Source organism: Melanostigma gelatinosum, assembly GCF_949748355.1.
Source record: "Melanostigma gelatinosum genome assembly, chromosome: 15".
NCBI lineage: Eukaryota > Metazoa > Chordata > Actinopteri > Perciformes > Zoarcidae > Melanostigma > Melanostigma gelatinosum.
Genome location: NC_136648.1, coordinates 2,321,651 through 2,346,845, shown reverse-complemented (window position 1 = coordinate 2,346,845; position 25,195 = coordinate 2,321,651). Strand labels below are relative to the sequence as shown.

Below are 25,195 nucleotides of genomic sequence, written 5' to 3'. Positions count from 1 at the left end.
CGTTTCTCTTTCGATCAAAAAAATATTATATTTTAAAGAATAATCAGCTGATCTACAGATAAAGGAAACGATCACTAGCTGCAGCTCGACAGTGAACATGAGAGCTTCTTCTGTACTTCGGTTCTACGTTCCACACTTTTAACCCGACATGTGGCGAAGAGAACCGCAAAAATCCTATTCAGTCGTTACCCATAAGTCATTGGGGCTACTGGTTAATTGTCAGGATCCATCCCATTACTCGACGAGCTGACGAAGAATAGAAGACGGCGGTCGACTAAATGAACGGTCGAGTCTCATCTCCCGGTGAAGAGTCTCAAACACAGCGAGTCAAAGAACGCCAAGAACCGTCTCCGAGCTTCTTCAGTTAACCGTCTTTCTTCCAGGCGAGCGAAAGGATCCTCGGCGACTCGTCCAGCCGGGGGAACGTGGTCAGCGCGTTGGGAGAGAAAATAAACACAAAAAAGCCGATCCTGTTCTTTCCAGGGGAAAGCACTCATCACGGTGCTGAGTCAGGAGCGACGCAGCTCGGATGTATGGACGCTTTGTGTGGAGCCGGCAAAAGCCAAACAATCCCGACTTCCAGCGGTAATACTACGCGTCATTGTGTCGGGGGAGCAAACAAAAAGGCCTTTTTGCAGTCGGACAGGAATGCGTTCTGTGCACGCCAAGCTGCTCCGCCCGGTAACCGGCTGTCAGGTCGGCTTCTTCTGACGCCTGTTTAACCCCAAAACATGAGCCAAAAGAAAAGATGGACACGAAACACCACTCGTTCACAAAGCACCATGCCGTCGCTTTCCACTTCTGAACACTTAGTTGCAGTGTATCACATTTCCACAGGGTTCTCTTGTGAGACGAGGGTTCTCTTGCGAGGGTTCTCTTACGAGACGAGGGTTCTCTTGCGAGGGTTCTCTTGTGAGACGAGGGTTCTCTTGTTTTTTTGTTTTGCTCTGTGAGAGCGCTGTGATCCAGTGTCCGGAAAAACAAAAGAAAAGATCACTTGCATGTTGGTGAAGTACATAAAAAAACAAAGAAAGAAGGAACACAGGTGTGAAGGGGGGGGGGGGGGGGGGCACAGTCTGTCTGGGCGTCCAGTGTGTTTGCAGGTATACTGTACATGTGAGGGCCGTGGTGACAGAAGGCACATATTGCCGAAAAGAAAACAAACCCGGCCGCTTTCAGCACTTTCACCAACCGAGCGGATGTTTTTGGTGGCAGAGGAGGAACTCCGAGCTGCTGGGTCCTAAAGGAGTCAGACTCCATCGTTCCACTGCAGCCCTGGAGGTTCTGAAGGAGTCGACGAGGGTTTGTTTAAGCCACAGAGGCAGTCGGTGCAGACTAAACGTAGGATGAGATGAGAGCAGGACCTCCACGGGACGATTTCAGAATAAATGTCAGAGGGTGAGACCGGCCTCATTCCCCCCCCCCACCCCGCCATTCTGAAACTCACACTGAAACGTGTTCCAGCGAGCGGGCCGGCGCGGGCGGCGCCACCGCGGGGGGAGGAGTTACTGCTTTAAGCTCATTGCCGGGGCAACTCTGGGTGCTGACGCCGCGGTTGAGGGGGCCGGCGCGCGGCGGCGCGTTGGCGGGCAGCAGGGCGCCGGGGTCGGTCCGGGGGATGTTGACGGGGCACGAGCGGGTGCGGGCGTGGCCCTTGTGGCCGCCCGGGTGGCACACGAGGCTGCCCACGGTGTCGACGGGCGACATGTGGCGCTTGAGCCAGCGCTCCACCCGCTCCTCCTTGTACTTGATGGAGTACCAGGTGAGGAAGATGAAGAGGAAGCCGAAGAACTTGAGGCTGGCGGCGAGGCCGAAGTAGACGAAGCGCAGCGAGGTGACGTCGTACTCCCAGCAGGAGCCGTGGACGCCGCAGTCCTGCTGCCACAGCATGCAGGTGGTGTCGATGACGGCGCCGAAGTATATGGGCGTCGGGATGTAGGCTGAGTGGAGAAGAGGGGGGGACGAAGTGACAGAGGAAGAGGAGAGAAGAGTGAGGAGGGAGGATGAAGAGGAAAGTCAAGAAAAGAGAATATGCAAAGAAGAGGGTGAAAAGAGAAGGTGAGGAAGAGGAGGAAAGAGAAAACTCATGAGCACAGAAGTGATCAAGGACCAATCTAAATCTAAATCCTCTTTATTTCACTTCACACTCCAGTTCTGACTGATTCAAAGTGACAGCAGCTTCCTGAACATCTCCTGCATCTCACTCCTCCTCCTTCAGGAGAACGGTGATGACGAGGCATCAAATAACATCTAAACTTCCCGGCGCTTCATCAGCTCGGCGGTCAGCAGCTCCAGGATGTGCAGCGCGTTTACAATCGGTGCGTTTAGCTGACGCTCAACTAAAAAGACTCACCGAGAGTCCTGAGGAGGACAAACTGCATCCCCAGAGCGAACGGCCTCTCCTGCTCCGCTACAGACCTGCAACACACGGAAAGGTGAAGACGAGGAACCTCACAGTGACGGAGGACCAAACTGAGATAACACTTCGACTACCTGAGCGTGACGATGATGGCGGAGGGCTGGGCGCAGGCGGTGATGAGCGTGACGATGAAGAGGAAGATGAGGAAGGGGATGAGGGTGCTGCAGGTGCGGTTGCACTTCCCCGACACGGCGTAGCCGTTCTCGTTCAGGTAGGTCTTGACGATGACGAGCTGCAGCTGGTTGCCTCCCTGACCGCCGGACGACGCCGGCGTGATGATCTGGCGGCTCTGGACGCAGGCGCAGTCCGAGTAGTTGCGGATCTGGAGGGGGCGGAGTTAAAGATCGTCACCGAGACGACTGACGGAGTCACGCGATCTTAAAGAACATCTAACTTTCTTTTGCCGCTGCTTTCTCACAGTTCTTGAAACATTAAATGTGTAAAAGCTTGACGTTCTTCATCGCTTTTGAAGAGTTTTATCCGTCGTCCTCTCACCCCGGTGCTGTCGTTGCCCACGCTGCTGCAGCCGGCCAGGCAGGGGTTAAAGTACGTGATGCCATCGGAGCCGCAGACCGGAGCGTACTCGTGGATTTTACAGCCGCAGTTCACATTGCAACCGCCGGTCAGGTTCCTCTGGGTCATGGTGAGAGTCGGTCTGCAGAGAGGAAGCCAGACACACACACACACACACACACACACACACACACACACACACACACACACACACACACACACACACACACACTTTAACTTTTTTTTATTCTGTGATGAACTTTCGTGCTGGAAAGTGGAAACTCTGAGCTGCTGTTAGAGCCGGATACAAAGTCACAATACATCATCTGGAGACCATGAAGGCCTGCAGTACACTTCATGGCAATCTATAGATTTTTCAACCAAACCACAAAGACTGCAGAGATTATAAAAACGATGTTAATTAACTGGAGAGCAAGCACAACAGAGGGAACAAGTAGTAACTGTAACTGTAGTAAAAGTGCTCACTCTTCACCGAAAGGGAAGGAAAATGAAAGATAGAGAATAAAAGAGGAAATGAGAAAAGATAACAAGGATGAGGAGAGAGGGATGTGGAAACGAGACAGAAAGACAAGAGACGAGGAGGAAGAGAGATTAGAGGGCAGAAAGAAAGGAAAGAAAAGGAGGGCGTTATGGGGAGATTAGAAGAACAAAGATGGAGAAGACTGGAAGAAGTAGAGAAAAAAGAACAAAAGATTATGAGAAAGAGGATATTGAAAGGAACGAAACAACAGATGAATTCAAAAGATAACAAAAGCATTAGAGACACAGAACTAAAGATCAAGAGAGGCGGGCAGAAAGAAAGCCCAGAGGGAGAAACACGAGAGGCAGTCGGCCAACAGACGTCTCTTCCAAGCTGTCCATGGACATTTTCCACCGTTGCCATGTCATCGCTCTCGGGGACGCTGCGTCCAAAATAACAAAACGCCTCCGTTTACTGGCTCGCTGTCCGTTATCCCGCGCCGATCTGAACGCCGGCTTCCTCTCCCGGACGCCGGTCACAGATGGGGTGATAAGAAACTCCCGCCGGCTCTTCTCACACCGGGAAAGGATTTTGTACGAGAAAAGCCAAACACGCAGTCGGCGAACGGATGTCTCTGACAGAAGTGAAAGCTTTGAAAAGACCCCGTTTACTCCTGAGATCACACTGAGACCCGAGAGGAGAGACCCCACAATGCAGGTCTAAGGTTAGACTTCATACATCTGTGCCAAAAGAAAACCTGTTTGGACCCAAAGATGGGTATATTGGTAAGCATCAAACTGAGATCGCTGCTTTGTAAGAGCCATGAAAACACAGTGAAGTGTCTGGTTGTCAGAGGAAGAACTAGACCTGAGTGGACCATGACGGTGGACTATAGGTGAAAGCTGCTCCTTCGGATTCATGCCAAAAGTTATGAGTGTGTTTGTGGGTTTGAAAGAGGACGTCCAGGAGTGTGTTTAACTGGATCCACATCACAGAGAATAACAGAAGAAGAGAATATTCATGTGCTGAGATTACCAAAGCTACACTTCTCTTTCTCCACCTGGCCTCTCGCTCTCTTTCATTCACCGTTCTTTCTCTGTGGGCGTTTTTCTTTTCCACAGTCTGCTCATCTCTACCTTCTGTCTGCTCGTTCTCTCTCCTCTTCATCTCTACCTTCTGTCTGCTCGTTCTCTCTCCTCTTCATCTCTACCTTCTGTCTGCTCGTTCTCTCTCTTGTCTTCATCTCTACCTTCTGTCTACTCGTTCTCTCTCTTGTCTTCATCTCTACCTTCTGTCTACTCGTTCTCTCTCTTGTCTTCATCTCTACCTTCTGTCTGCTCGTTCTCTCTCCTCTTCATCTCTACCTTCTGTCTGCTCGTTCTCTCTCTTGTCTTCATCTCTACCTTCTGTCTACTCGTTCTCTCTCTTGTCTTCATCTCTACCTTCTGTCTACTCGTTCTCTCTCGTCTTCATCTCTACCTTCTGTCTGCTCGTTCAATCTCGTCTTCATCTCTACCTTCTGTCTGCTCGTTCTCTCTCCTCTTCATCTCTACCTTCTGTCTGCTCGTTCTCTCTCTTGTCTTCATCTCTACCTTCTGTCTACTCGTTCTCTTTCTCGTCTTCATCTCTACCTTCTGTCTGCTCGTTCAATCTCGTCTTCATCTCTACCTCCTGTCTGCTCGTTCTCTCGTCTTCATCTCTACCTTCTGTCTGCTCGTTCTCTTTCTCGTCTTCATCTCTACCTTCTGTCTACTCGTTCTCTTTCTCGTCTTCATCTCTACCTTCTGTCTACTCGTTCTCTTTCTCGTCTTCATCTCTACCTTCTGTCTGCTCGTTCAATCTCGTCTTCATCTCTACCTCCTGTCTGCTCGTTCAATCTCGTCTTCATCTCTACCTTCTGTCTGCTCGTTCAATCTCCTCTTCATCTCTACCTTCTGTCTGCTCGTTCTCTTTCTCGTCTTCATCTCTACCTTCTGTCTACTCGTTCTCTTTCTCGTCTTCATCTCTACCTTCTGTCTGCTCGTTCAATCTCGTCTTCATCTCTACCTCCTGTCTGCTCGTTCAATCTCGTCTTCATCTCTACCTTCTGTCTGCTCGTTCAATCTCCTCTTCATCTCTACCTTCTGTCTGCTCGTTCTCTCGTCTTCATCTCTACCTTCTGTCTACTCGTTCTCTCTCGTCTTCATCTCTACCTTCTGTCTACTCGTTCTCTCTCGTCTTCATCTCTACCTTCTGTCTACTCGTTCTCTCTCGTCTTCATCTCTACCTTCTGTCTACTCGTTCTCTCTCGTCTTCATCTCTACCTTCTGTCTACTCGTTCTCTCTCGTCTTCATCTCTACCTTCTGTCTGCTTGTTCTCTCTCTCATCTTCATCTCTACCTTCTGTCTACTCGTTCTCTCTCGTCTTCATCTCTACCTTCTGTCTACTCGTTCTCTTTCTCGTCTTCATCTCTACCTTCTGTCTGCTCGTTCAATCTCGTCTTCATCTCTACCTTCTGTCTACTCGTTCTCTCGTCTTCATCTCTACCTTCTGTCTACTCGTTCTCTCGTCTTCATCTCTACCTTCTGTCTGCTCGTTCTCTCGTCTTCATCTCTACCTTCTGTCTGCTCGTTCAATCTCGTCTTCATCTCTACCTTCTGTCTGCTCGTTCTCTCGTCTTCATCTCTACCTTCTGTCTGCTCGTTCAATCTCGTCTTCATCTCTACCTTCTGTCTACTCGTTCTCTCGTCTTCATCTCTACCTTCTGTCTACTCGTTCTCTCGTCTTCATCTCTACCTTCTGTCTGCTCGTTCTCTCGTCTTCATCTCTACCTTCTGTCTGCTCGTTCAATCTCGTCTTCATCTCTACCTTCTGTCTACTCGTTCTCTCTCGTCTTCATCTCTACCTTCTGTCTGCTCGTTCTCATCTCTACCTTCTGTCTGCTCGTTCAATCTCGTCTTCATCTCTACCTTCTGTCTACTCGTTCTCTCTCTCGTCTTCATCTCTACCTTCTGTCTACTCGTTCTCTCTCGTCTTCATCTCTACCTTCTGTCTACTCGTTCTCTCTCTCGTCTTCATCTCTACCTTCTGTCTACTCGTTCTCTCTCGTCTTCATCTCTACCTTCTGTCTACTCGTTCTCTCTCTCGTCTTCATCTCTACCTTCTGTCTACTCGTTCTCTCTCGTCTTCATCTCTACCTTCTGTCTGCTCGTTCTCTCTCGTCTTCATCTCTACCTTCTGTCTACTCGTTCTCTCTCGTCTTCATCTCTACCTTCTGTCTGCTCGTTCTCTCTCTCGTCTTCATCTCTACCTTCTGTCTACTCGTTCTCTCTCTCATCTTCATCTCTACCTTCTGTCTACTCGTTCTCTCTCATCTTCATCTCTACCTTCTGTCTACTCGTTCTCTCTCGTCTTCATCTCTACCTTCTGTCTGCTCGTTCTCTCGTCTTCATCTCTTCTTCCTCGTCAGCAGTGACAACCCACCACTTCCCCTAATTTGCCCCCCCCCCCCGGTTTCCCCCCTTCTCACCCGGTGGTGTAGGGGATGTTGATTCCTCCCAGGTTGATGCTGTCGCAGCCCACGATGAACAGCGTGGAGAAGCAGAGCAGGGAGACTCCGCTGCAGATCATGGCCAGCTTGGCCGACTCGCGAGCTCCCAGCTTCAGCTTCTTGATGATGTAGCCGCCCAGGACGATGCCCACGCCAGCGCTGGGCACGATAATCAAACCTGGGGGGAGAAGAAAGGTGCATATTAGAAATTCAGAGAACCCACTTCCACCACTTTATCATACTTATTCTGCTCAGGGAATATAACACCAACCCTGGCAGGTGGGAGCTACTGCCTTGCTCTAACCACTAACCAGACTGAACAGCGATGAACACCAAAGTGGGGTCTTGTCACCTTCACAAGTCCGTGAGCAGGTTTCCCAAAGAACATTTTGAATTCACCCACTAGAGGCTGGCGTAACATGAAAGTATGTGTGAGTGGCAGTTTGACTCACAGGCCTCACAGCCCACTCCACCTCCAGCAACTCCACACACACATTCCTGATAACAAGTCTTTACAAGATAGAATTCTGATTTTGGACAAAATCTTTGAAAAGGTTTCCAAAACAATAGAAATAAAAGGTTTTGTTGGATAAAACGTTCAGATGACTCACGGTGCCAGTGTGACTAATGATGAGCTGCAAACAAAACCACTTATTCCAATAATATATTATTTTTGTTATCAAACTCTTGGAAATTGCATAAAGCAAATAATAATAATACGGAATAACCATTTTAGTTTTAAGTCCAGACATCCAATAAACTGAATGACGGCGTCTTCTTTAGTCATTTATTTAGTTGAAGAAGACGTCAACTGTTAGAAATGGAAGAAACCTTCTTCTGGTACAAATTCTAAAAACTGATAAGAGGATTTATTTTAGCTTCAGTGAATCTGCAAACACGTCCATCTCACGTGGAGAGAAGGCGCCTCGTGGACTTCCAGACACTCACAGCTGCAGAATACTCGTTCTCTCTCGTCTTCATCTCTACCTTCTGTCTACTCGTTCTCTCTCGTCTTCATCACTGCTGACGGACGGGAAGGATTCATTTGACCCAACGCTACGCTGTCCTTTCACTTCACGGTGCCGGAAGAAAGGTCGTCGCTCAGGTCAAAAAGCGTTTCACTTCCTTTGGACGTTTCAGCTTCTCGGGCTTAACTCTTGTTCTGTCGATAACACGCCGCGTGAGACCACGTGGCATATCAGCCTGTTTAAGCATGCGTGTGCGTGTGCGTAATGCACTCAGTGCTGCAGCTCCCAGGTGCCCCCTTCATCTGAAGACCAGCAGTGTCTTTGTTATTAATGTGTGTTGGCTTGCAGCTCTGGGCAGACAAGCCTCTCCTGCTCTGCTCGAAGATTTAAGAAAAAATAAAACAGCAGAGCGGCGCTGAACAGGCAGAAGATTAAAGTCCTGGACGCTGCGAGAACATTCGGGTCTGTCTGCATCCGGTCTGTGCTGTGTTCGTCTTTAAGACGCTCAGATTCCTCTCAAATGTAAGAGCTTCATGAAAGATAAGTGAAAAACTAAATCTGGTTTTAAAGAGTGCAGTAATGCTGATTAATGACTGCAGGAATGTGGATCGCGTGACGAGGAAAACGCTGCTGCTTTAGCGCATTGTGGTGCGTAACCCAGCTCACCGGTGTAGATGCTGGCGCTGGAGGCCGGGATGCCAAACTGGGACTCGATGAACTTGGGGATGAAGGTGATGAAAGCCGTGACGATGGCGCTCTCTGCCGTGTAGGAGAGGCTGACGAACAGGAAGGTCACGTTGCTGAGGATCCTCACTGCAGCTTTGGGCAGGTCTGAAAGAAGAGGAGGAGGAGGAGGAGGAGGAGGAGGAGGAGGAGGAGGAGGAGGAGGAGGAGGAGGAGGAGGAGGAGGAGGTTAGACGGAGAGAAAAGGTTCATTTATTTTGTAATGAATCTGTTCCCGACTGAAGCTTCTCTCCCGACTTACCGGTACTCATAAGTGTGTGTGTGAGTGAGTGAGTGAGTGAGTGAGTGAGTGTGTGTGTGTGTGTGTGTGAGTGAGTGAGTGAGTGAGTGAGAGAGTGAGAGAGAGAGAGCGCGCGCGTGCGCATGCGTGTGCGTGTGTGTGTGTGGGGTTTGGTACAATTTGACACTTATGTAAAAACAATGAGCTGTACTTCTTCCCTTTGTGTCAACTCTCCTTCAAATCATTTAAAATAAACTTGATTCAGGAGCAAAAAAAAGCATTTGTAAGCATTTTATTCACTTATATCCGGATGAAAAGTTTCTTCTTGCAACAATCTGTTAATCTCTCGATTGTTTGTTGGATTAATCAAGCAGCTGTTTCCGCTTTAAAATATCAGAAAACTGTGAAAAAGACGATGTTATTAAATGTCTTATCTTGTTGGAAAAAAGCAGTTCAAAACCCCAAAATGTTCCGTTTTCAATTTAGTGTAGAAGACGAAGGAAACCAGCAAATAATCACGTTGTAGAAGCTGGAACTCGAGAATTTTCCCTTAAAAATATACTCCAACTGTTAATTGATTATCAAAACAGCTGCTGAATAACGACTAATTATTAAACCAACTAATCATCGCAGTTTTAACTTCTGATCAAACCAACAACCAAACGAGTGGAGGGCGGCTTTTGTTGTCAGAAGGCTAATGAGACAAATCAAAGAAACTTCAAGAGAGACTCTTGTTATATGAAGAGGAGAGACATCGTCGGTGACATCGTCGTGATTTCCCGGTACCTTTGATGTCCTTGCCGAAGCCCATGGACGAGGTGACCGCCTGGCTCTTGCCGTTGTTGCTCTTCTCCTTGAGGACGTTGTCGTCGCTGGACATGTCGTCCATGCTGAGCTTTTTCCTCCTCTTCTTCTTCTTGTGTCGGGGCGGCAGCTTCTTGGGGAAGGTGAACATGGGGAAGATGACCAGCAGCATGGCCACGGCGCACAGCAGGAACCCGCTCCACCTGTTGACGGGAGGATCGACAGAAATACTCAAAAACAATACAGAGGAGAGTCACTTTACTCTCCTCTCTGTCCGGACATTTCTGTCTGTGCCTCATTATTGTGCACATAAATGAATAAAATCAAATCATCAGGGTTGTGCGAAAAAGAATGACTGGTCCACTCATCATCCCCTTTCCCGCTATCATCAGCGATAGCTCATGTAGGAAGCCTGTGGCCGTGAGCTGGTGAGTCACTGGTTGTGCTGCGAGTGAGAAGACGGCCTTACTGAGCTGTAAACAGATGACGAACCTCAACATCTCACGCAGAACATCTACAGATGGATGTCAGATATGTGGTGGATTTATCCTCTTGGTCCACTCGCACAGAGAGGAGCAGGAGGGAACAAATATACATACAAATATACTGATCGACTTTAAGGGAAGGGAATGTCTCTCTGTTATAAATGAAGTTTAGAGATTACAGGTTGAGGACACAACAGGGAAAGTAGTTCCATTTAACACGGAGTACAATTTAAAAATTCCATCCAACGTTAGCTTCAATGAGGACTGGATATTCAGCTTCATCACTGACGAAATCAAGCATCGAAAAGTGTTGAGTGGATATAAAGAGATGGCATCAAATGTCTGATTATTACGCTGGTTTACTTTCGCTTTGATCAGATATTTTCCCTGATTGAAATCTAAGAAATCTTCCAACTTAAGGCTGTTTTATTTAGGCAACTCGGTGAACGATCGATCTCATGAAAAGACCAAAACCAACGACTCTCGTCTCTGGTTCTCAGCTCATTGATTCCTCCTGAAGTCAAACCTCACAGACGTACACATTCATGATTCAGTGCGTCCTAAAACAGCTGGTCCCTTTAGTTTCAAACAAACGTGACTGAGACAAGAGCAAAGTGCATTTGTTGGGGGACTATTTTCAGTGGCGGATGAATCCACATTTGGTGGATTGTGGGATTTAATAACAAGCTACAGTGAGAGTGTTTAATGAAGGAACAATAAACACTCAATAAACATACATGAGTGTAAAATTCTCCAAACTGTCCTCACCAGTTGCCGATGAAGCGGGGGTCGCTTTGATCGATGTTGACGACGGTCTTGGGGTCCACGTAGAAGCCGATGAGGACTCCTCCCAGCAGGTAACCAGCTGCTGGACCCAGTGCTCCCATCACATACATGATGGCTGAGGAGAGATGGTGATCAGACTTCAGCAGCATAAAAACAGAAACAGACTAACCAGTAGGTACGCTCACTGATCATTAAATGGTTAATCACAGACCGGAGATAAGAAGTGGACGGCGTCACCGTGACGTCACCCATTGGTTTGTGGACTGATGTTTTGATGTTTTGATGTTTTGAAGCCTCGAGCAACCAATAAACAGAAGTGAGCATATCTGGACTGAGGAGTGACGTAGAGACGCCGTATACGTCTCTGGTAGAGACCTGTCAATCACTGTAGCCCCGCCCTAAAGCATCCCCTGCTTCAATTTGCTCATTTACCCAAACTCGACGCCTAACTTTAACCCCAATGCAACGCTTCAAATCCAACGAATCTCGCTTTACGAGCGGGGCACAAAAGGCCATGTGTGCGGGTCATGTGTGCGGGTCATGTGACCGTGTAATAAGGTGCATGCTTGAGGCTGAGAATAAGATTTCCCCAATTAGAGGGAATGAACATCTTAAGGTCCTTTGCTGGAGTTGAAAGCTAAAACACAAAAGAAATCCGGTGGCGTGACTTAAACCCTGAAAGCTGGACCAAACTGAACGTTAAACTGGCAGAGTCCTGGGAACTCACGGGGAGCTCTGGCTTCATGTCAGCAGTACGTTTAACAGCGACTCCTTCACAATTCATCATCACCAATGTTGTGCTTTTCAAAGTAAAATGCCAAGTTGTAAGCGATGCATCAACAGCTCTCATGGCCGACTGCGAGGACGGATTTACAATCGAATCTTCTGGTATTTATGGAAGCGTCAAACTACGCTTACTTATTGTGTGCGAGAACTGTACCGAATGTACCGTTGTCATACTTATAACACAAGTCATTTAAACAGAGCATGATGAGCATTGTTCTCTATAAACCCGTCTACAGTTCGGAAACAATGACGACAAAAGATCGGCAGAGTGCAGCAGCTTGTCAAGTTTTGCACCGTTGCACCGCCATCCCACAGGGATGTTTTCTAAACCCTCCACGCTCCCCACTACACCGTCACATCATCGGACTGGGAAAGCTGGAGCCTGGGATGATACAGCACGGGGATGGGATGATACAGCACGGGGATGGGATGATACAGCACGGGGATGGGATGATACAGCACGGGGATGGGATGATACAGCACGGGGATGGGATGATACAGCACGGGGATGGGATTGAGGGCTTTCCTAGGTGGACCCGGCGTGGCATCGTGGATAATCCCGTCTCTAGCCGGGTCGTGTTACGCAACGTGATGCAGACCATCGGCAGACGGATGCTGGTGGTGGTAAAGACGGGCGACCGGGCAACGCTTAGCACCACAACGAACAAAACTGAAAGGTAGTTTAAATCAAGAATGAGACAAGTTCACAAAAGTTAATTGAGCCACGGTATCTCAGAAACAATGCACAGCATGTCAGAGCAGCTCCTTATTTCAAACGGTGAGTCGACTTTCTCTTATAGCAAAGTGTTTGTAGCCGCTGAGGACACTGTAATAGTACTCCAATAGGTCACAATACCCCTCTCAGTGATGATGAGTTATCACTCTAGAGCTGCGTCACCATCACACACATAATAAATAAAATAAATATGAATGGCTTCAAGAGCCTCAATCAACAAGCGAAACACACTCGTAAGCTTTCAATCCACTGAAGATAAATCAAAAGCATAAATCAGGATTGGAGTTGCCAAGTTTTGTTCGAGGTCTCATTCGATTCTTGCCAGTTGACGGATTGGGTTTATTTATTGAGCGAGCGAGCGAGCGAGAGAGAGAGAGACACAGAGAGAGAGAGAGACAGAGACAGAGAGAGCGAGAGAGAGCGAGCGAGAGCGAGAGAGAGAGAGAGAGCGAGAGCGAGAGAGAGAGCGAGAGACACAGAGAGAGAGAGAGACAGACAGAGAGACAGAGACAGAGAGAGCGTGAGAGAGTGAGTGAGTGAGAGAGACAGAGAGAGAGAGAGAGCGAGAGCGAGCACATGGTGTGTTTTTAATAATATGATGATGACGTTTTTCACGGGATCAAACACGCGTGTGTCTTGTGAGTGTTCAAAAAAACAAAACATGCTTTTCAATCCAGCCGGCAAGTTCTGGGCTACAGAGGTTTAAAGGGATTCTTCAGAGATTCAGCATCTCAGTTACATAAAGACGGGGACTCACAAGAAACAGAAAGTAAAAAAAGAACAGTCGATGTCTCAGCGGCTGAGGCCGTGATATCTGGACCTGCAGACCCACTCGATCCTCTCGGCAACATACTTCAAACTCTACGACCCCGATCTGTAACGCAGGCTTTCTACTTAAAGGAATTAAGTCTCAACGCTCAACAAAGGAGCTACTTTCTCAAACTAAAGCCTCTCCAGAGACGACGTTACACAACGCTACGAACCGGAACGAGTAAACTGAGCAGTAGAATTGGTGGAGTTCCCAAATGAATGTGAACACTAGATCTATTAAATGGAAATATTCTAAAGGTTTCAGACACACGTGCTCATTTTCCTGACATAGTTCGTGTCACTACAAACACATCTGGGTGTGGAAACTGTGTCTCAAACATCGCTGATATTTGAATGAATAAAATCACAGACGTAACGAACACATTTTCTTTGTTTTCCATTTGTTTGTTGTCTCCGTTACCCCCTCGCTTCATTTGATCACTTAAAGCTCCAACTCAAAGCTGAGCGTTCATTCTTCCGCCCTCACGGTTCCTGAAGCACTAAGAGAGTACTTTCCCCAGAACGCGGACTCTTTTGGCTCCAGGAACTTTGGCAGAGGACTTCATTTTAGTCGTCAAAAGGCCCATCGTCACGACGACATGAGGGCGTGCGCTGCAAGAGACAACGTTCTGTGTGGTTTGACAGATGGCTGCACAACCTGCGTTTATACATTCACACACTCTGCCGGTGAGGTTCAAATCTTCAAATCGTTAAGTATTAAAAAAGGAAGGCAGTAACAGTATCTCTGTTCCCCTTTTATAGAAACACGCATCATTAAATATCACAGAGCCAATTATTCATTCTGTCCAACCCAGAACAGGAACGTGGTGCCTGATGATGCAGAAGGTCCAGCAAGTCAAAGGTTTCATCAAAGCAACCTTGAAAACACTGATAAACGTTCGGAACAACTTGTTATGCTTCAGCACATTAGCAAGAAAGTTCATTTCCTAAACTGCATGTGTCCGAGAGCGACGGAGAGACAGAATGAGGCCAAACCGACGCCACAGACCACGACGTCTGTTCCAGCTCAGACTGCTTTCTGTACATTTCAAACTGGCTTCTGTGGTTTAGGAACGTCGCTCACGGCCTCTGCAGCAAAATAAAGTGGTGAGATGAGTCATCGGCAGCTTGGCATTAATGCAAAGACTCACAACGGCAACACCGGGTACTCTTTCGCCGTTTCAGTCAGCAAATATGATTTCAACAGGATCAAAGCAAGAGTTTCCTGCTTCAAGTTCTGTGAAGGCTTAAACGAGGCGTAAACATGATTTTAGGCGGATGATCAAAGGGAATATTTACACATATACAAGTGGATCAAACGTGATGAGTGAGACTTTTATGTCCAGCGGGATTGTACCGAGTCGTGTGAAGACGCTTCCACTCGATCAATACGAACACAAACTGTTCTCCGATGAACCGGAGAACACGAGAACCAAACCTCGTGTTTAGCTGCTGCGGCCGAGTGGAACCTCTGAGGTTCTTCAGAAGTCTCAGTGTTCTCAATCTAGTCCTCGGCTTGCAGCTCAAGTAATATTTAGCGCAAGACGCAGCTCGTCTTAAATCAACATCAAGTCATTAACGGTTTAAGTTAGATGGAGATGGAACTGCTCCACGTTCCACGTTCCCAATTCTAAAGGTGAGGATTTGCTGATCTTCCCCGTTTTATTTCACAGTTTCAAAATGTTTGTTGAACAAAAGTGATGCCAGTGCATCAAATAAAAATTTGTCACAAAGTGGTTCAGCGACTTTAAAAGCAGCCCCTATTTTAACATTATTTCCCATAATTCACTGGGGTGCACAACCACAAGCACAGCACGACCGCTTTAGATTTGAGGAACTCTGATGCTGGCCTGGTTTCAGACCTCTGATTCTTTTAACATTTGAACTACTGTAAGTCTGCTGAGGTGCTCGTCTCCCCACAACAACAACCAATCAGAGCTTTGTGGGCGGCACTAAGCTAGAAACAGCTAAACCCTTGAAATATAGCGACACAACGCTGGCAGCGTGGGTGAGATTGACAACAGTTACACCGGCTATTTTAAATCCACTTACACTTTAATAGAATGTATTTCTACTATTGACACGTTAACTGCTCTGAGCAACCACTACCACGGCTTCTACTAAATAACCCCCCCAACACCCCCAAACAGAGAACAGAACAACATGAACACGACAGGCTGACTGAAGAACGGGCAATATAGTCCGATAGTAAAGTGTCAAAAACCACCATATTTCCTGAGGAAAACATTAAATCATAGCGCTGACACGACTTTATATCAAATCCAGTAAAAAGGGTCACAAAGCATGTTTGTGTGGTTGTTTTAATACACTCTCAATTCCAACCTACAGCCACCCAAAAGTCTGAATCATACACAGTCGCAGGACAAAGCATGCCAAAACACAAACTGGCGCCGCTGAGGACCATATTGCGTCTCCGAGCTACGGCTGGCAAATCAAAATTTCAAGTGGAGCCAAACAGAGCGTCTCTTGTTGGGGTTACAAAGCAATATTGTGCTGAATTATTCCAATGGAGGTCTGCTACGCCTTTGGGCATGACCTCGTACGTAGGCTACCGCAGAGCACGGCCAAAGAGGACCAGGACGCTTGTTTTCCGGAGCAGACAGCCAGCGTGCTGCTGCCCGTACTGCCTCAGCACAGCGTGGTAAGGACATAAAGTAGGACCAGGTCTGGGAGGCAGACCCGATCACCCAACATCAGTGTTCGGACCTCCCTAAAGCTCGTGGAGCTCAATGGGACCAAATCCCTGCAGCCACGTTCCGGTGGAAAGACTTTCACAAATAGTTACCACCACTTCAAAAAGAGACAAGTTCTGTCACTGCAGTGAATTTGGGCTCGTGTTGAGTTGGGTTCCCCCGTCAAATAACAAAGGAATAAACCCCATCTTTGTCCCGGCGTGACGTCTATTGTTCTTCGAGGTGGGACCCAAACAGAATATGTGGCATTGTGTGGCTGCTGGGCCGGTTCCAGCGGCAACGGCAATTTGACTAAATATTTTCTAAAAAGTCAAAGTTGAAATCTCGCTCACGGCGAGTCTTTTATCTCCATTAGCAGCGGAGATGAACCGGAAGACACCTTTGATCTGAAAAGGGATTACCAGACAAATGGTACGGATTGATTTCGGCCTTTGCCAGGAAGTTCCCCCTCTCTGCTTTTATACGCGCTCGATCAATCTGTGTTTTTAAAAGTGTCTGACTGGTGAACGATACAGCAGAGGTCCGACGACGAGGGATTCCCGCTGAATCCACAGCACAGCTGCAGCTGTACTCAAGACATCATCGGCCTCCGCTCGTCTCATGTTCTGCCACTAACATAATAACTTAAGTAGGCTGAGGAGCATAAGAGGCCTATCGGTGTACAGTCGTCCCTTTGGGCACACTTCATGGTCAATATCAGGCACACTGTCGATCTCAGCCCGGGGCAAAAGAGAGCGGGAGAGTCAGGTCTACAAAACAAAGATTTGAGTTGGTCGTCCAACAAGTCCGTTTACGTGGAATATGAAACATCAAAGTAAATCAATAAGGACAACATAGACGTTGTTAAATAATAATAAAAAGTTTGGATTCCAATACAGCAGCCATACTTTCTCCAACTGATTACTTTGGAAAGTAAAATCTATTCCACAACGTTTACCGGTAATAAACTGGCAGGACTTTGCTGGCTAGTGTGTTTTTCCAGGACTCCGGACTGAACTGTGACGGTTTTAAAACGGACGGCGTCCTCATTCCAGTGACGAGAGAAGCCGTGAGCTGCCGTCAAACCAGCCGAGCACACCACCGCGTTGCTGCAGCCGAACAGTATCTGCTGCCGTCGGCTGGATACCCGGCTCGCCTCCAACCTGCCGACCCTTTAGCCCGTTAAATGTTTTCATTCAGCCGTCACGAAAGCAACCGAATACCAAGAGCTGACTGGTGAAGTGGGCCTCGCCAGACGAGACGCTTTTTGGTGACTTGCCAAAGTGGCTGGTAGAGCAGATACGGTTACAATCAACAACAACTTCAATGAAAAGGCAGATATGTTGTGACTTTTAGTTTACGATTGTGGGACAAGCTCTAAAAATGTTGGCCCAGAACTTTTCAAAAATGTCCACACAATTATTTATAGGCGCTGCTGCACTGTTAGCGCTGTTAGCACCGTTAGCGCTGTTAGCACCGTTAGCTATGAGCCGCCTTGAGAGCTGTTGACAGGCAATCAAAATCTCGGCTCTTGCAGCATTTTTCCAAACTTCTGGCAACTAAGAATATTTTGATCTCGCCTCAGGACCAATAGCCTAAAAACATGAAGTGAAACTTTTTCCTTTCTATAATACGTCTTTATTTCCATGTCCGGAGACGACCCCATGCTCTCCAGGCTCCTTGCAGGTGACATCGTACCAACAACCGGCTGCTCCACAGATCTAAGCCCCTCTCGCTCGCCCCCCCCCCCCCCCCCACAGGAATGCACATAATACCTTCCACTATTCCCTCCGCCTCCCCTCCTCTCTTTCATAACCCAACTCTCATTTGCTGGTTAATTAGGCTTTACCTTGTTTGAGTCCACTGAGGCGAGAACTTCAGGGGAAGTATGTGGAAGAGGAGGGGGGGGGCCGTAGACATGTGGGCCACGGCGGTGGCAGAAACGGGCACGACAGGAACTTTTTCTGCATATTGCTTCCACATCCTGACTGCCGATGCGCCTTTGAGCAAAGCACTGGAGCACTCAGTGACTGGCAACAGTTTCCTGTCTCAACATGAAAGCTCCATGAAGACATGGTTTTACCAGTTTGGTGTGGAAGAGCTTATTAATCAGTCAGGCTCTGGTCAATTCATTATAAACAACCAATCAGTGTTCAAACCAACAGGAGCGCTAGTGACGTTAGCAGCACCGCTAACGGCTAACCAACGGAGGTTCACTTTCTTTTGTGCTGATCCGAACCGTGAGTTTTATGATCCTAGTTTCTACTAAACTGTAACGTAGTTTCAGTTGCTGCAACATGCTGGATGTGAACGACAGCAGGTTTCTCTCAAGATCAACAACAACAACAACAACAACAACAAGAGACAGTGGTACCCAACAACCCTCGCTGTCACAGACTCTTACCCAGATACAGCGAGGCGTTCTCCTTCTTGACGTTGTCGTCCAGGTAGGTGGGTCCCAGCGTGTAGATGGGCGTGGAGCCCATGCCCACCAGGATCTGGGCGATGACGAACAGCGCCACGTACAGGTTGTGCTCGTTGCCCTCCTGGTCTCGGGGACAGGAAGTGATGTCGACGCGGTCCCTGCCGCTGGCGTTGCCGATGCTGTTCATGCAGAGGCCCTCGTTGCCGGAGGACGAGTTGACCTCCTGGATCTGGTAGGCCGGCGAGATGAAGTGAGGTAAGGAGAAGAGGGCGGCGCCCACGGCGATGAAGATGCCGCCCACCGCCAGCCAGCGAGGCCTCTGGCCCCGCCCGCCGAAGTAGCTGATGAAGACGACCACCAGGAGGCTCCCGATGTCGAAACAGCTGACGAGGAGGCCCGACTCGGAGCTCCTCAGGCTGTAGCGCTTCTCAATGGTGGTGATGACGCTGCTGAGGTAGCCGGACACCATGAGCGACTGGATGAACGTCAGGTAGCACATGCAGAACAGGAAGCAGCGTGAGTCCTGCATGAAGACGCTCAGGTACTTCCTGCTGGGCAGCCGTAGGCGAGCCAGCCTGGAGGCGAAAATCCCCGGCGGCTTCCTTCTCGCCGTGTTTTTACTCCTCCGGTTCTCCGTGTTCTCCATGTACGAGCTCGGCCTGTTCAGCGCCGACTTCCCCGGCTTGGGCTGGTGGTTCGTTCTGGTCGGGGACTCCGGCCGGAAGGACTCGGTCTTGCCCGAGAGCTGGATGAATTCAGCGCTCTCTTCCGCGGTTATGGACGCAGAACTGGCCAGCAACGTTTCCTCTTGAGGCGCTTCTTCGGTGACAACGGGCAGACTTTTAGATTGGAAGTGCGTGCCGGGTTCCTCGGGCTCGCTGGAGAACCCGTCCCCCTTCTGGAGGGACTCGGACAACTCCGCTTCCTCGTGGTCGGCCATCGCTTCCACTCAAACCTTCCTTTTCTTTTAGGCGATAGAAAAATACAAAAAAAAAAACACCCCAGTTCCAAGTCTACATTCACAGTTCAGGGGCTGCAGCCCATTACATCTATTATTAATAGGAACATGGACTCGCCACAAATACAGTCGTGCACACAAAGAGGCTCAAAAAACAACAAAAAAAAGGCAACAATGTCAACAATAGGAGCGTTGACTCACAGCTTCTGCTGCTTATCTGCAGCGCAGGCTGGACCGCCTCTTGTTTATCTGGTCACGCACACTTTGCCTTCTGCCACCATCCGATCCGGAGGGCTGGAGACGAGCTCAGGCCTCCTCAGCTCGACCCGCCGGAGAGCTCCAGGGCCGAGGATCCCTGCAGACGCTCGCTAACATCTCCACGCGATGGCTTTGCTATACAGGACGCTGCTGCTGCTGATGATGATGATGATGGTGCTGCTGCTGATGATCCTCGGCCGGCAGGGACGAGATGAACTTGCAGAGCATGCGCTGCATCGCTGACACCCTCCTGCCAATGAAGATCACACAATGGTCACAATGTCACTTCTTTCCATTACACTCCCCTCCTCGCTCATCCTCCCCCAAGTCAAGGGCATCACCACCACCCACCCCCCGCCCCGATGTTATCACCGCACCAGCTGTCATTTAGTGATCATATTTCTGTGTAAATCCGCTGGAGATGTGCATGAAAAAAAAAATATATATATATTAAAAATAAATCGGCAAATAGGAGAAGAGTCTTCGAGGAAAAAACGAAGCGTGAAAACGAGAGAAGGTCGGAGCTCGTCTGGTGACGAGCTGCTCGGATAATAACGCTGCTCAGAAAAACACCGCAGTGCTCAGCTGCTGCTCAGCTGTTTTGAAAGCATCTGCGTCAAGCTAACGCTGAGACAACGCCGCGGACACCGGAAAAGTGTACTTCAAAATAAAAGCGCACTCCAAAAATGTTAGTATGTTCTAAAAAAATCTGACCGCTGGAATATATTTTCCTTTTGTGCCAAAACTAATTTTTAAAAAATGACGGTGATGTAAAAACCATATATTATGTCAATTAATTCGGCAGGATTTATAGAATGTACCAGTATTCACGACTTTGTATTTTTAGATGAGGATTTACTTTGAAAGTTACAACAGGAAGTCCTTAACAATGCGGCTAACTTCCCGGCTAGCCGCACAGCTAGCAGGTAAACTCCGCAGTGGTAACGTTAACGGATAAAACAACAATGTCTGCTCTTCACTAACCTCAACACTGCGAAGTGACGACACGAGCCTTTACGTCTTCATGGCCGAGTTACACCAACACGCTCTGTGGGAGGACGGACGTGTCATAAAATAAAATAACACGTTCATGTTAAAATATCTCCTACAAAGCATCTTCTCCCGGAGCTGCGTAAAGGCGCAGGCAATTAGCCAGAAAAGACCGGAAACACTTCAAAATAAAAGCGGAACGCGTGTCACTCAGAGAAAAAGTGCTGGAAAGTAAAACCTCTTTTCAACAACATGGCAAATCAAAGAAAAAAAATATAGATATGAAACAAATAATAAGCGGAAACAGAAAAGAAGAAGAAGAAAGTGAGATACATAATAATAATAATACATTTTATTTGTATAGCGCTTTAAGTTGTACTCAAAGACACTTTAATGGTGAAAACAGAAACAAAAGAAGAAATTATAATATAAACATAAATGACATAACAGTAAGGAACATACTATATATGAATACTTATCCCCAAATGCAATTTAATACAAAGGCAGAACAGAAGTATCCACCGAATATGTGGTGCAAATAAAACTGAACACTGCTTCTCAATTTTGTTATGTTTTGATTTTTAGGCAAACCAAAAGTAATATTTTAAAACATAATCTTTGACTCACATGAAGCCATTGCAAAGATCTGGGAACTGGTGACGTCATCAGCTTCCTTGTTGAGCCTACTGACGTTTTATAAAGTCTTTCTAATTGTGTATTTGTCTCAATGTGGATGTTGAGATCATGAGAGTTTCAGCTGCGTTTATGATTCAAGGTGAGTTCTTTTTTACTCTTTTTCCTTGTCTGCACCAAAAAGAATACATTTGGGTTTTTATCTTCTTTGATTATTTATTTATTTTTGAGCATATCTGATGATTCATTTGTTCAATGCACTTACTCAGTGATGAGTCATTTGTGATACATAAATTAAGAGGAAATTACAGGGATAATAATATTAACAAGCAAACAAAGCTTCTAGGAGGGTTGCAAAATGTTGGATATTTACAAGTATTATTTATCATGGGGCAGGTGTGTGTGGTGCTGAATACAGAGTTGATTGTTGCCAGAGTCAACACTGGATTATGTCCTTTTTTAATGTAGAACGAGACTTTATGGCTTTGCAGCTGCGTCATAAATCTCAAACATCTATCGGAAAGATAATAATAATAATTGTTATTCTCAACACACGCCTAAATTACCTTTACCGGTAGCTTCTACATATTGTGATTGAACTGCAAATCAAATAACAAGTTTCTAAAGAATTGCAATACCTTTATGAATTAGCTTGTTTGCTTGTTCGTTTCATTGACAGCAAATATTGTGGAAGCAGAAAGATAACACAGTCTTTTGGGTCAAAAGAAAGACAATAAACTACCTTCTCTTATACATCAAGTTGTGATTTTATTACGTAAACACACAATTTACACTGTACACTTCAACGTGGTTGATTTCCAGGTGAAGCTCTAATTAGAAGCATGAAAAAGTCTCAAGTACAGCAGACACACCATCTTAACAAATCCCAAAATTCCAACTCAAACAAAGAACAACAACAAATATAATTATAAGTATGAATGAAAAGAGTATGAATTAAATGCAGCAAATCATGCAGCAAAAGTAAGATTGGTGTTGAATTAGAGAAAAACATGTAATAAACGGCATCATCAGCAGCAAATTACAAAATACATTTGTATTTCTTGACAGTTCAAAATGTCAAAAAGAAAATTCATCAGCAATTCAAAAAGTATTTACTCCCCCACACTAATGTCTGACTCATAGTTTGAGTTCCACTTCAGCCCACTGGTGTGTCGTAAATGGCTGTAGAGCACCTTTAGTGTGTGGCAGTAGAATACAGTAGAATACAGTAGAATACAGTAGAATACATGTGTAAATAGCGACCTCTAGTGGAGAACCTCTGCAAATAGCTGCCGGAGAAAGACGATTAAAGTTCAATGGAAGTCACATTAGACATTGACTCAATGATTATTAGAATTTAAATTGTAATTTAAGCTTCAGCTCAACAGCTTCAACACTATAGCATCCTGCCTTCAAACATATTGAAAGTACATTTACACGACTACTGCCCTCAATAAACCGGACAAATGAGCATCTAAAATATGTGATATGTAATCTCACCATCAACATATACAGAGTAAACGTCAGACCTACAACAATAAAAGAAAATTAGTGCATCAATGTTGCCATTTTCTGAAAAAACAGCACTTAATCTTTACTGCAAATATATCAATGGACTATTTAAAACGAGGACTTTTAGTCAAGTATTCATCGATCAACTATTTCCATTAAAAAAATAAAAAGCCGGTGTAGTCAGCATTAGCAGTCACAGGCACCAAGGCAAAGCAAACACAGGATACCAAAGTGCCAACCACTATTGCATTTAAATCTAGTTCACACATTATCTATTTGATATGTTTTGCCTTCTTCAACTCACACAGCTCAGCAGTGTTTCCAACTGGACCAAAAAGATAAAGTCCAGCATAGAGAGGCTGAGTGAATGTGGTCTGGACTCTGTGGAGAAGAGTCATGGTTTTAGAGACTCTGTAGAAGGACAGAATACCTGCACTGTTATCCAGGTACACTCCGAATGTGGAGGACAGAGGACCAGAGACGGGAGTTGTGACATTGTTGTGTCTAAATTCATAACGATGTTTGAAACAACCTAATGCCCAAGACTTTTCACTATCTCCAAATTTCTCATTTACAGTGTTATGGTCTTTGTATGCGACCGCTACATGAACTCCACCCTCGCCTTTCTCCACCTCCCAGTAACAACGTCCAGTCAGACTCTCTCTACTCAGGACCTGAGCGCTGTTAGTGAATCTGTCTGGGTGACTAGAATAATTCAGTCCTGCAGTGACTGTTACTTTTTGGTTCTCTTCAGATAATAACAGACGAGTGTTTGCTGTGTTTGGATCCAGTGTGATTTTGTATGAATATTCTAAGAATTCATCTTCGGTCTTGGGCTCTTGTGACAGTAAACCATCCACTTCAGTCACTGCCAGTGAGATTTTTATCCATTTCTCTCTCAGAACGTCCTGTAGTTCATCTCTGACTTCTAACACAACTGCTGTCACGTCCTCAAAGTAGCTCAGAGGACGTAGTTTGGTGCTGGGTAACTCTGTAGACTCACTGAGTGGTGACAGTGAGGGGTAGTTGTGTAGAAACTGGTTGTGATCCTCTGTGTGTGAGAGCTGCTGCAGCTCAGCGTCATTCCTCTTCAGCTCAGTGATCTCCTGCTCCAGCTTCTCCTGAAGCTCTTTGACTCGACTCACTTCAGTTCTCTGCTGGGATCTGACCTGCTGCTTCACATCAGAGCTTCTTTCCTCCATGAGACTGATCAGCTCAGTGAAGATCTTCTCATTGTCCTCCACTGCTTTATCAGCAGAGAGATTGACGGCCTCCACCTGCTGTTGAAGCAGCTTCACGTCTTTCTCTCTGTCCTGGATTCTCTTCTGGATGTTTAGTCGACTCACCTCCAGCTCTCTCTGCCTCTCAGTGATTTCTGCTGCAGCTGAGACTGTGTCGTGGCCTTTGTGTTCATCCACAGAGCAGAGATAACAGATACACTGCTGATCAGTACGACAGAACATCTTCATCACCTCATCATGACGAGAGCAGATGTTCTCCTGGAGCTTGTTGGAGGGGTCCACCAGCTTGTGTTTTTTAAATGTTTGGGACTGATAATGAGGCTGGAGATGGTGCTCACAGTAAGAGGCCAGACAGACCAGACAGGACTTGAAGGCTTTCAGTTTCCTCCCAGTGCAGAAATCACAGGACACATCTTCAGGTCCAGCATCGCAGTGATCAGCAGGAGCAGCTTGGAGTCCAGTCTTCTTCAGCTCCTCCACTAAATCTGCTAACATGGTGTTTTTCACCAGGACAGGCCTCGGTGTGAAGGTCTGCCTGCACTGAGGGCAGCTGTGGAGTTTCTTCTCCTTCTCTCCATCCCAGTGGGTTTTAATACAGTTCATGCAGTAGCTGTGTCCACAGGGAATAGTCACCGGATCCTTCAGTGGATCCAGACAGATGGAACAGCTAATTATTTCCTTGTCCTTCTGAACTCCTGTCTGCGCCATTGTACCTCCCTTATAGCTATTGTCAGTTTCACTTAAACCGTCAAAAGTTGTGCCCAAGTCCAAACCTTATTCTGCTCCCTTAAACTGCAGCGAATGTAGCCGGCCAGCTCTCTCACCTGATCAAAACTGCAGCTCAGTGAAGGGGAGGGAACAAGGAAATATTTAGACAAACTAGAGTTCGGTGTTGGAGCACAAAGGAAGGAGGGGTTACTTTGCTTCATTCCAGGGAGAGGAGCGGTTTGACATACAGTACACTGGGTGTGTTTTGTCCTCATTGTCCTCTGTATAATAACATTGTGACATCAACATGTGCATGACAATGCATTTTTTAAATGTTCTTTCTACTCACAATGTACAGTTGAGTTGTGTTTGTGTAGGTACAAAGTCTTTCAGTTTTTAACAAACTTAGGGTCTGGGCCCCCTGACAGACACCACCTAATGACTTTACAACTTTAGCTTCTTTAGCTGTAATATGAAGTGTCACCTCTCTCATTA

At 46.8% G+C, this 25,195-nt stretch overlaps 2 protein-coding genes across 2 annotated transcripts; both read right to left on the bottom strand.

Moving 5' to 3' along the window:
• Positions 1 to 1,116: 1,116 nt before the first annotated feature.
• LOC306789323 (solute carrier organic anion transporter family member 5A1-like) lies at positions 1,117 to 19,501 on the bottom strand. Its single transcript, XM_079285220.1, has 9 exons — positions 18,380 to 19,501; positions 10,933 to 11,065; positions 9,662 to 9,882; positions 8,578 to 8,742; positions 6,923 to 7,121; positions 2,915 to 3,074; positions 2,494 to 2,741; positions 2,354 to 2,418; positions 1,117 to 1,940 (listed from the first exon to the last, which is right to left on the bottom strand). Exons 1-9 carry the CDS (start codon positions 19,338 to 19,340, stop codon positions 1,444 to 1,446), a joined length of 2,649 nt encoding a protein of 882 aa, XP_079141346.1. The 5' UTR covers positions 19,341 to 19,501; the 3' UTR covers positions 1,117 to 1,443.
• Positions 19,502 to 23,023: 3,522 nt separating this feature from the next.
• On the bottom strand, positions 23,024 to 24,700 carry LOC306789730 (tripartite motif-containing protein 16-like; the record flags this gene model as incomplete). Its single annotated transcript, XM_079285806.1, has 1 exon — positions 23,024 to 24,700. The coding sequence occupies one exon, from the start codon at positions 24,698 to 24,700 to the stop codon at positions 23,024 to 23,026; it is 1,677 nt and encodes a 558-aa protein (XP_079141932.1).
• Positions 24,701 to 25,195: the final 495 nt, after the last annotated feature.

Bases quoted from the DNA above. Each gene is read 5' to 3' on its own strand.
- LOC306789323 (XM_079285220.1), bottom strand. From the start codon at position 19,340: ATGGCCGACCACGAGGAAGCGGAGTTGTCCGAGTCCCTCCAGAAGGGG. The intron at 7,122-8,577 runs GTGAGCTGGGTT...TTCTCCCCCCAG, and splicing joins CAGCGCCAGCATCTACACCG to GTTTGATTATCGTGCCCAGC. The intron at 1,941-2,353 runs GTGAGTCTTTTT...TTCTCCACTCAG, and splicing joins TGTCCTCCTCAGGACTCTCG to CCTACATCCCGACGCCCATA.